The sequence below is a fragment of the Phoca vitulina genome, unplaced genomic scaffold (assembly GCF_004348235.1).
Source record: "Phoca vitulina isolate PV1807 unplaced genomic scaffold, GSC_HSeal_1.0 scaffold29, whole genome shotgun sequence".
NCBI lineage: Eukaryota > Metazoa > Chordata > Mammalia > Carnivora > Phocidae > Phoca > Phoca vitulina.
The window spans coordinates 12,903,273-12,915,679 of NW_022589732.1; the positions used below are offsets into that span (position 1 = coordinate 12,903,273).

General features: G+C 37.6%; 1 protein-coding gene across 4 annotated transcripts in view; it reads right to left on the minus strand.

The window, feature by feature from the left end:
* Positions 1-12,407, minus strand: part of ASCC1 (activating signal cointegrator 1 complex subunit 1) — a 116,049-nt gene that overhangs the window by 63,156 nt on the left and 40,486 nt on the right. For all 4 annotated transcript variants that reach the window (XM_032424013.1, XM_032424010.1, XM_032424012.1 and 1 more), the window contains exon 6: positions 5,737-5,873. In XM_032424013.1, the coding sequence (XP_032279904.1) occupies positions 5,737-5,873 (137 nt within the window). The remainder of the gene's footprint in view (positions 1-5,736; positions 5,874-12,407) is intronic.

Sequence of the window (12,407 nt, forward strand, 5' to 3'; positions counted from 1 at the left end):
CTGTTGCCTTTAGAGAGGAGAGCAGGGTGCTTGGTGGGAATAGCAGTAGAAAGGGAACTCTTCACTGTATATCCTTTGTATCTTTAAAATTTTGAACCATACAAATGTATTATCCATTAAAAAGTTAATAAAAATATAGAGGCAAAAGAAGCCAAACACAAGTTTATCTACTGCACATATATGCAAAAGAAGCCAAACACAAAAATGTATATATTGAATGATTTTATTTATATGACATTCAAGAACAAGCTAAATTAATCTATGGAAACAGAAATCAGAACAGTTATTTCTGGAAGAAGTGAATTTACCGGAAAAGGTCATGAGGGAACTTCACAGAGTGATGACAATGTACTACATCTTGATTTGGCTGAAGTTACATGAGTGCATGCATTTGTTAAAATTCATCAACTACACTTAAGATCTGGGCATTTTACTATAAGTCAATTACACCTCAAAGAAAAAATACACACATACATATAAAAAAGTGTGAGAGCCTTAATAGTAATTATCTTTAAGTAGTAAGATTAAAAGTGATATTTTTGTATATCTGCAACTTTGACTTTTCCAAAACTAGTATGTATTACTTTATTTTAATTGAAGTATAACTGAGATACAATATTATATTAGTTTCACGTGTGCATGTTATTACTTTTCTGTTAAGTAAAGCCTCACCATCCTTCTTCTTCCCAGACCCCTTACACAGACTTATACTTCAACCAGAAATGGCCTTGCAGTGCCAAGCTGAAACCCAGTTAAAAATCAGCTCATCACCACAGTCTTCTGCAAGCCCCACGAGGCCAGGAAGTCTATCCATCTTGTCTACTCCTATATCCCCAGCACCTGGCACAGTACCTTCTATAAAATAGGTACTCCATAAATCTCTGTTAAACACTGATCAGATGTTCTACTCTAAAGAGAGAAACTTTTCTAGACAATTTTGAGAAGAATGTGGACACATCCCTATATGTCATTGAAAACCATGTGGTACTACTCAAAGACAAAAGGATGTTAGGACCCACCAAAAGGCAATTCCCAAAAAAGCAAAACAAAAAAGTTCTCTTGATATTGAACCAAGGCCATAGGGAGACCCTTTGTAGCCTAGGAATCTTCATGGTAAAGATTCTCTTAGGGGCGCCTGGGTGGCTCAGTCAGTTAAGTGTCTGTCTGCCTTCAGCTCAGATCATGATCCCAGAATTACCGAACCCCGCACTGGACTCCCTGCTCAGTGGGGAGTCTCCTTCTCCCTCTCCCTCTGCCTCCCCTCCTTCTCAAATAAATAAAATCTTTAAAAATAAAAAGATTTTATTTATTTATTTGACAGAGAGACACAGCAAGAGAGGGAACACAAGCAGGGGGAGTGGGAGAGGGAGAAGCAGGCTTCCTGCGGAGCGGGGAGCCCAATGTGGGGCTCGATCCCAGGACCCTGGGATCATGACCTGAGCCGAAGGCAGATGCTTAATGACTGAGCCACCCAGGTGCCCTCAAATAAATAAATAAATCTTAAAAAAAAAAAGGATTCCCTTAAAACTTCAAGACCATATTATTGCACAAGACCAGGATTTCTTTCAGTAAGAAACTAAATAACTATTTTGGGCAGATATTCGAGAAAAATTATTGCCTTCATCTAAGTAGCCTTATTACCACCTCTAATAAGTGGGATATTCCAAAACACAAGCCAAGCTCTAAACTACTACCTGAGGCCTGTAGCTTCAGCCAACAACACAGTGTATCTCATTCCAAGTAAAGCTAAAGAATTCAATATGAAAAACTGCCATTCAATCCTATCAAAGTGCAGCCAACCAAACTTACATGAGGAAAACAGTTTAATACTAACCATACATTCCTCTACTGGCTTCAGCTCTAACCCTGCATAACCACACCATTGGTTTAGTTTCCCACTAAAAGGTTTTTACTGGGGGCGCCTGGGTGGTTCAGTCGTTGAGCGTCTGCCTTTGGCTCAGGTCATGATCCCAGGGTCCTGGGATCGAGCCCCGCATCGGGCTCCCTGCTCGGCGGGAAGCCTGCTTCTCCCTCTCCCACTCCCTCTCCCACTCCCCTTGCTTGTGTTCCCTCTCGCTGTGTCTCTCTCTGTCAAATAAATAAATAAAATCTTTAAAAATAAATAAATAAAAAATAAAATGTTTTTATTGATTATGTCTAATGTTATACCCTCAAATTCTAGGGATCTATCCAAAAGAGAACCATGTGAACAATGTTTTTGTATCTTCTGTAAAATTCCTGTTGAAGACACTGCTCATCATCATTTTAGGTTAATATTTACATGACAAGTTTTCCTCGGATTGAGAAAGAGCAAAGGATTCTCTCCTAAAAACTTGTTATGTTCCTTTTTATCAGATAAGAACTAATAATAATCGATGTGTTTCCTTCTGGAATGTAGTTCAAGTATACCAGTGCTTGAAAACTACTAAATTCTATTCCTCAAGTACAATTATAACCTTTCCTTGGTTTTCAGGTAAACATTTTCTCCCATTCCATCTTTATGGTTTCTGAGCTCCCCAACTTTAACATTTCTTTTGCATGTATGTTCTCACCCCGAACCACCTCAAATCTTTCGAATGAGATGCAGTACCAAGAACAACAAAAAATAAAAACAATGAAACAGATCTAAAGCCTGCCTTAGGAGTACGATCAGAAACTCTTCTGACCTTCCCTAGGATTTACCAAGAGGGAGAGAAATTCGGTGGTTTGCCTGGTAAATGCTCTTTGTCTTGATGACAAAACTATGCCACCCAGGACACCAGTGAGCATACTTTTCAACTGAGTGACATCTGAGGCAATGATTAGGAAGCAACATTTGTCCATGGATATTTTTCCTCTTCTCTCCTTGTTCTTGTCCCTTTTTACCTTATTATTTGGTGTTACCTCAGGCCTATGGGGAACACTTAGGTACGAGAAAAGTGATACTGGAATTTAAAAGTACTGCGTATTTGTCAGACTATATACTCAGAGCCATTGCACTGTTTGTGCTCTACATCTCACAAAGAAAAGTCACAAGGGAGACATTTAGAGCTTCAGCATTTACTGAACACTGAATAATTCATTTGAAATCGATAGAGCTACATGAGCCGTTAGCTTAAGAACTGAAATCAAAGTTCTGTTTCTGGTAGGTAACATTCCTTACACTCAAAAAACATCCCAAAATTTAAAACAAATATTCAACTACCCATTTCTTTAAAATATCTATATAGCAGCACAGTTTTAATTCAATCTGACTCTAGCCCATTTAACACCTCAATTTAAAAAGCCATCTAAGTACTACAGCATGTTACATATTAGTCTGTTCAATTTCAGTGTTTTCCCTTCTTATATTTTAATTTGGAAACTTTACATCATAAAAGGTTCAGATTAGAAAGGCCATTATTTACTGACAGTCTAAGTATACCAAGTACAAAGGCTGAGATCAAAGATTAAGAATAAGGAAGGGAAAAAAGTTAAATGACACATTTTACTCACCAGGGCTATTATATAAGTGTGTGCATGTGTGTGTTTGCACGCACGTGTGTGTGTTTGTGTGTGTACATGTACTTTTCTTTAGGAAACATTTTTTCCTTTTAGGGAAACAAGGCACTTCTAACCAATCTCAACAGCCAATTCTGATTCTCATTCTCAGAAATAAATTAATTTTGCACTATGTACTTTTTAAACAAGTTTATGCGGCAGAGGATGTGGGAGAAGAGGCCTGGGGAGGCTTACGTTACTTGCTGGTTTTAAATCTTTCCAGCTTTTTGAAAAAAGCATCCTCAAAAAATTTTCTGCCTGCACTGCAGATTTTTGGCAGTGTAACTTTGTCCTATTTCAAAAGTTTTGCTGAATTTGAGAAACTACAATTACTGTTTTCATCCTGTCATGTCAAAAATTCTTAGGAACTATTAAGGCTGCTCTTCCATTTCCTATGCACACCAACCCTGACATGCTTAAAGGGCTCAGATTTGGCATTTAGTCACCAAAGGCACCAAAAGACATAAAATGGAGGAACTCAGCTAAATCCTCCCATAGCTCAGGATAAAGCTTCAGTGATTAAAAACCTGTGACCTGATTTTCATAGGTAAAAAAACAAATACTTCCCTAAACCAATATTTTATCTACCTTTAAATTTCTTCTTAGCAAGATTATCCTAATGGCAGCCAAGAAAATGCAGCTGCTTTCAGTTACATTTAGCCAAAAAGTGATCTGGAAATAAGTTAAGGTATCAGGACTAACTCTTAAACCAGGTAACATTGCTCCACTTTGTAAGGTAAAGCATAAAGTTTTATCTTAGGCAAGGAAGTTGTAAATACTTAATTACGAACACCCAATTATTTTGAATTTTAGGTTAAGATGGAGAGAAACAGTTATGTCCATCAGTGAGCAAAGATCAAGACAAAGAAGTATTCTTTGCAGAGTGCAAATCCAATCAGCTTATGATTTTGCTCAAGAAAAATATCTTGCCTTCAAAACAACTGGAAAAGGAGAACTGGCCCACATATAAGTCATTATATTACACAGTTTCATACACAACATATACATGAAAAAAATTTTAATCCTTTTACCTTGTCTTATCCAATGAACTAGGGAACCCATTTCTACAAGGCCATATTAAAATAGTATGAGACCTGAATATTATAACTGAATTAAAAAAAAACTCTTCAACTGAGTCAGTTTTCCAATTTCTCTTATTCTTCATCAATCTTAAGAAAAAGGAGCAAAGGGTAGGGAAGGGATGATTCTTTAAAATAAAGCTGTTAGGTCAGATATACATGTAAATTAAAATTTTATAGTAAAAAGAATAACAACTCTGCCCCCAGAAGAGCAATGTTTTCCCTGAGCCAAAACAGACTGCTTAGACAGTTTTTGGCGTTCTTAGAAAACTACCTGTATTTAAGAAAGAAAATTAAAGTGCATTTCTTGAAATACAATGAAGACCTTTGTAAGGAATCATGTTATATAATGTTTGAGTTACTCTGGTAACAGAATAATGGCTCTCCAGAGAGGCTCACATCTTATTCTCTGGAATTTGTAAATATGCTACCTTACATGGCAGACAGACTTTTGCTGATGTGATTATGGTTAAGGAGTTTGAGATGGAACGATTATCCTGGATTATCTGGGTGGGCTCAATCAAATCACGAGTCCTTAAAAGCAGTGAACTGTCCCTACTATGGCCAGAGATAAAGATGCGATAACAGAAGGGTCAGAGAGAAGGAAAGCTGCTATTGCTGAAGATGGAGGAAGGAGGTCACTAGCCAAAGAATGTGGGTGTGGCCTCTAGAAGATGGGCTTTAAAAGCAAGGAAATGAACTCTTTCTTTGAGCCCCTAGAAAGGAACACAACCCTGCTGACACTATGATTTTAGCCCATATCAACTACCCCAAAGAACTATAAGATAATAAATTTTCACTGTTCTAAGCCACCAAGCTTGTAGTAATGTGTTCACGAGCATAAAAAACTAGTACAGTATCCTATACCCTATAACGGGATGTCCTGTTAACAAAATTTGCCTACTGAACTAGTATAATTTAAGGTAGTCTTTCCATAAAAATTTGTAAATACATGCTTTAAATCCATTTTAACCCTTTCAGACAATGGTCCAATATTAAGTGTTACAACTGGGTGAGTCAACAGACCTTGTTGCCATGTGACAAAAACAAGTTCGCCTAAGTGCAAAAACAAGTCTGTGATACCAAAGAGAAGCCAGTACAAGGTGACCACCCTTCCCCATTCCTGTAGATTACTCACTCAATGAATTCCTCTTTACACTGCTGTAGCATCTCACATGTCTGCTGGATCTCTTGCTCACTCAAAAGCACCAACATCCCAATGGTTAGGTGAAGCTTTTTGGGATTCTGGAAAATGGTGCTATCAACCCCATGATCCTGTTATCAAAGAGAGAAAAACAAAAAACTCAGCCCACATTAAAGTAAATGGCAGGAATAGAATTTAGAGTCCAAAGGTAAGCCCACATATCTATGACCAATTGATTTTCAACCAGATGCCAAGACAATTTAATGGAGAAAGAAGAGTCTCCTCAACAAACGGTGCTGGGACAACTGAATAACCACTTGCAAAAGAATGAAATTGGACCCATACCTCATACCATATGCAAAAATTACATCAAAATGGATCAATGACCTAAATACAAGAGCTAAAACCATAAAACTCTTAGAAGAAAGAGTTTTCTTAGGGGAAAATCTTTATGACCTTGGACTTGGCCATGGATTCTTAGATAGGAATTCAACAGTATGGGCAACAGAAGACAAAAATAGATAAATGAAACTTCACCTAAATTAAAAACCTTTGTATATCAAATGACACTATTAATAAAGTGAAAACACAACCTACAGAATGACAGAAATATTTGCAAATCATATATCTGATAAAGGTGTATATCCATAATATATAAAGAACACAACTCCGTAAGTAGAAAATAAAGAACCTAATTTTTAAAATAGAAAATGAACTTGAGGGGTGCCTGGGTGGCTCAGTCAGTTAAGCATCTGACTCTTGATTCTAGCTCAGGTCATGATCTCAGGGTCATGAGATCGAGCCCCACCTTGGGCTTCACCCTGAGCATGGAGCCTCCTTAAGATTCTCTCTCTCCCTCTACCTCTCCCCAACACTCAAAAAAAAAAAAAAAAAGAAAGAAAGAAAGAAAATGAACTTGAGTAGACATTTTTCCAAAGAAGAAATACAAATAGCCAACAAGCACATGAAGATGTTCAACTTCGTTAGTCATTAGGAGAATGCAAATCGAAACCACAAAAAGGTACCATTTCATATCCACTAGGCTGGCTATAATCAAAAAAGCAGAAAATAACAAATGCTGGCAAGGATATGCTTAATGGGTAGAGAATTTCCTTTTGGGGTGATGAAAATGTTTCAGAATAATACAGAGCTGGTAGTTGCACAACTCTGTAAATGCACAAAAGGCCACTGAATCATTCACTTTAAAATGGTTAATTTTGTGTTATGTGAAATTTACCTCGATAAAAAAAATTTTTTTTAGAAAAGGAACTGGTAGCCTGATAGAATGGCATGCCCAAGAGAAACAAATGCCATCTAAATGTAGGCTCTAAGAATATCTTTTGCTCCTTTATGAACTTTGCTGGCCTAGAGCAACTGGGCCTCTTACACGATTCCCTAAAGAACAATATACTTTCTATAAAAAATGCCGTTTCTATCTTAGCAGACACTGCAGGTAAAATATTATGTTAAGAATAAATTCTCCCAAGCAGAGAGATGAGTGAAAAATGAATTTGGAGAGATATCCAGACACTGGAGTTGCCACATCAAATACAGTCATCCTTTTTTGTCATTCATTATTCCTTGCACTTTAAAACATTTGTCTCTGGGTAGCAAAAATATTAAATATGTGGGAGCCTGGGTGGCTCAGTCGGTTAATCGGCTGCCTTCGGCTCAGATCATGATCCCAGAGTCCTGGGATCGAGCCCCGCGTTGGGCTCCCTGCTCCGTGGGGAGCCTGCTTCTCCCTCTCCCTGCCGCTCTGCCTACTTGTGCTCCTTCTCTCTCTGTCAAATAAATAAAATCTTTAAAAAAAAATAGTAAATATACTCATAAATCTCCCTTTTTAAAAAAACTGAATGAAAGTCACTTACCATTTTAAAGTGTACAATTTAGTGATATTTATTGTATTCACAATATTGTGCAACCATCAGTCTTCCTTAGTTTCAAAACCTTTTCATCCCATAGAAACACTCCATAATCATTAAATAATCATTCCCCATTCCCTATCACTCATCCCCTGGTAACCTCTAATTTGCTTTTTGTCTCTTTGGATTTGCCTATTCTGGATATAGCATATAAAAGGAATCATAAAATATATGACTGCTGTGTCTGGCTTTTTTCACTCAGTATGTATTCAAAGTTCATCCAAATTGTACCATGTATTGGTACTTCATTACTTTTTATGGCTGAATTATATTCCATTGTATGTATATAACATATAACATATAACATACAAACTTGTTTATTCATTCATCCCTTAATGGCCATTTGTGTTGTTTCCATCTTATGGCTATTATGAATAATGCTGCTATAAACATTCATGTACAAGTCTCTGTGTTACCATGTTTTCAGTTCTTTTCAGTATAAACCTAAAAGTGGAACAGCTGGGTTAATATAGTAATTCTAATGCTTAAATTTTTGAGGAACCACCGAACTGTTTTCCGTTTTCCACAACAGCTGAATCATTTTACATTCTTAGCAGCACCGTACAAGGGTTCCTATTTCTCTCCACCTTTGCCAACACTTACTACTTTCTTTTTGAAATTTTATTATAGCCATCCTAGTGGGTACGAAATGGTATTTCATTGTATTTTGATTTGCATTTCCCTGTTGACCTATGATGTTGACTATCTTCTCATGTCCTAGCTGGACACCTCCTCTGGAGAAACGTCTATGCAAATTATTTGCCCATTTCCTATCTTTTTATTGTTGAGTTGTACGAATTCTTTAAATATCCTGATACTAGTCCCATGTCAGATCATGAATCCCTTTTGAAGGAAGTAGGTCTCAAGTTTCATTATATTCATCCTGCAAATGAAGACAAGAAAAAGAGTTGAAAATCTTCTCCTTCAACAAGAGCAAAGCAGGAATTTTATCTCTGAAGTGCAAGTTCTGGTCCCATAATCTGATTCTTGGGCTAATAAACCACCCCAAAGGCAGAGAAATATATCTATCAAACACAGATAGCTTACCTTCTGTTCTTGGCTTGCCTAAGACTGCCTAATTTTTGCCTCAGCAACAGGAGTTAACAGATTATTCATTTTCTAAGTGTTAATGGAGCTTGAGCTATCTTTATATCTGATGAAGAGTTTTGTGATTCTACACATCAACCCAAATTGCCTCACTTAATGGAAGTGATTTTAAGGAACAATCAACTTTAAATGTGTCAAGGAAGGCTAAGTGCAATGTTTATCACCCCAGTTGCTCTAACCCATGGCAGAACCTGTCACTTTAGAAAGGCACGCTAAGTGTTAAAAAGTCCCTCAAATGATTCCAATATGCACAACTCCATCCTAAATTACAGTTGAGAATTGCTCCCCTAGTAATAAGAGCTAATATTTTTTTAGCCCTTACTCTGTTCCAGGCATTTCCTATGCACTTTACATAGACAAACAGCCTATGAGGAAAGATGTATTATCCCCATTTTACAGATGAGGAAACTGAGCTGAGGCACAGAGAAATAAAGTCACTTTCCCAAAGTAACACTGCTAGTAAGGGATGAGGCCAAAATCCAAACCCAAGCAGTCAGGCCACAAGCCTACACTTTTGATCAATATTATACTGCCTCACTAGTAACAGCCGCCTAGAGAAGGATGGAACAAATGTGATCATCACCCAGAGGCAAGTCCTCACACATTTCAACAAAGCTCACACAATAAATGGATCTGATCACTAGACGGAGAATAAAGCAAATCTCATTAATTCTCTGAAAAGTGATATTTGCCTTTCCTTGATGTGACACCACAAAAACACGATTTATAAAAGGGATGAATTAAACTTGATCAAAATTAAAAACTGTACTTCAAAAGACTCCATTAAGAAAATGAAAAGACAAACCACAGAGAAAACTATCTGGGAGAAAAATACTTACAAATCATCTATCTAATAAATATAAATACATAAAAATTCTTAAAATTCAATAATAAAAAGATATATAATTCCATTTAAAAATGGAAAGAACCTGAATAGACATTTCACCAAAGAAGATATACTAATGACTAAGAAACATGTGAAAAGATGCTTAATATCATTAGTCATCAAGGAAATGCACATCAAAACCAAAAATGAGATATTGCTTCACGCCCCATCAGAATGACTACAATCAGAAAGACAGACAGTAAGGACATGGGGAAACTGAACTGCTCCCACATCACTGGAGTAAAAGACCATGACATACACAACGCATTCTAAAGTGGTTCAGAAAGAAAGAAAAACGAGAGGAAGAATGATAAAACAGAATAAAATACTAACAATAGGTGAGTATGAGTAAAGGGTACTATCCTTAGCCTTACAACCTTTCTGTGATTTTAAAATTATTAGTATCGTATTGCTGCTGTAACAAATTACCACAAATTTAGTGGTTTAAAACAACACAAAGTTAGGGTGCCTGGGTGGCTCAGTCGTTAGGCGTCTGCCTTTGGCTCGGGTCATGATCCTGGGGTCCTGAGATCAAGCACATCGGGCTCCCTGCTCGGCAGGAAGCCTTCTTCTCCCTCTCCCACTCCCCCTGCTTGTGTTCCTGCCCTTGCTACCTCTCTCTCTGTCAAATAAATAAACAAAATCTTAAAAAAAAAAAAAAAAACCCACAAATTTACTGTCTTACTACCTAGCAAAAGAAAGCTCTAGAACTTTTCCTTCCTTACGTTATTCTTTGATAGCCTATCACTTCAGTCAACCTGAGTTCACTTGCCAAGAAAACACTGAATACTGGGAAACAAAACATAGAGAACAAAGAAGAGCAGGAAAAGAACAGACGGGATACCTTTAAAGGCCACACAATCTGAATTCTTTTGGAGAACCTTGAGTCATAAGCCTTCAGTCTTTAATTGTATTGGAAGTCATATAATTTATATGTAATCCTACTGGACAGTCTTTTAATAAATGGAGAAACACCCTGAATTTTAGTAATACCATCTATGAAGAAAGCCTTTTCTTTGACTAAATTACCTAAATTTACGGTGGAACCAAACAATCTTCAAGGCAATGGCATAAATCTCTAGAGCCACTATTTTTCTTTGCTTGGAATATATTATATTCCCACCCACAAGCCTCTTGACTGAAATGAATAAAGACCAACAGCAAATTCTTTACTCCGGGGTTTTAATTACACTGGGCCCAGCTCCAAGTTCACCATTACTCGGAGCCAGAACTATTTCACTCCATTAGGTGGGACAACCAGGCTGGCGCCTGAAAATTCAAATGGTGGTGACTTTCCACCCAACAAGCAGCAGCAAAGGGTGAAGTAACAGAATTCCCTAGGGCAGTTTGGTCTAGATGAAGAAAAAAAAAAAAGAAAGAAAGAGTTTCTTCATGGCTAAGTCATCTCTAAGGTGTTTCTTTATTTGTTAAATAAGGTCTCATCCAAGGAGAAAATGATGCACAAGTTACCTCCCCAGAAAGCTTGTGTGCAGGCTTAAGCCACAGTTCAGAGTTCCAAGTCGCATCCAAACTCAGCAGTCCCAGGTGCAAAACCTTACCCCTGTCATTCAAACGTCAGCTCCATGATCTACCACTAGCAAGTACCACAGAACTGCTATCTATCCGCATGAACAATTAACAAGGAATAGCGAAATCTAAAAATGTCAAGCTTGGGGAAAAGGCCAGGAGAGGGAAATATGGATTAGCCCACCATGAAGCATTCATTCATTCTCTCTGCTTCCTTAAGCCCCAGGTAGAACTCAATCATCCTCTCCGCACAGATGGGCTGTAACACTGGTGCACCCACCAGAGCTGTCAGCTAGCAGAAGGGAAGCCTCTGTGCCATTACATAAGAGTTACAAGAACACCTAGGAATCTAACCCAGACCTGTACCACCAGAAGCACTCTGACTTGACAGGACATGCTGACAGCCAGAGACAAAACAAAACAAAACCAAAACTTCCTCAAATTATATTCACAATTATCATCTTCTAGGAGCTCCAGGCATAACAAAGGTTTGTGATTTAACTATAAAAAGCCTTTAAACCTGGAATACAGGGTCTAGGGTTTTAATTCCAACTCTGTTAAAAAACAGCTGTAATTAGGCAAGCCATTTCGCTTCTCGCGACCTTGGTTTCCTCCTCTGTGACATAAGGGAGATGGCCTAGTTTACCTCCAAGTCAAAGGTCCTATAAATTTTTTACATGCTCCCACAAAACCTATAATTAAGTATGAAATAGGTATTTGTGAGGGATCCACCAATTCACTTCCTGATCTTCCACACAAAGAAAGAGAGGAAATAAACTTGGGAGCCTTCCCTATGCTCATTATATTTTCTTTCCTTTTTTATGGCCAAATCCCATGAAATCACTTCTGGGCAAGTGACATAAATCTCATTCACATAGGAAAGCTATTCGAACAAGGCAGACTGGTGAAAAGAGCATTTGACTTTGCAACCAGACAGACCTATGTTCAAATTCTAATTCTGCCACCTATCAGCAGGGTGACCCGAAGTGAGTTACTCAATTGTTCAGAAACTTCAATTTCATTATCTATAAAAAGGACAACATTTCCCTCTAGGAGTTGTTCTGAGGATTAAGAGAGACATGTGTGATGCCTCTGTACAGAGCAGTATGGAATAAATTCAGGCTCCCCCTGCTTCCTGCTTCTTACATGACCATGAACCACTCTAAGCAAATACTATCTTTGCTCGCCCTTTTTTTTTTTTTTTTAAGATTTTATTTATT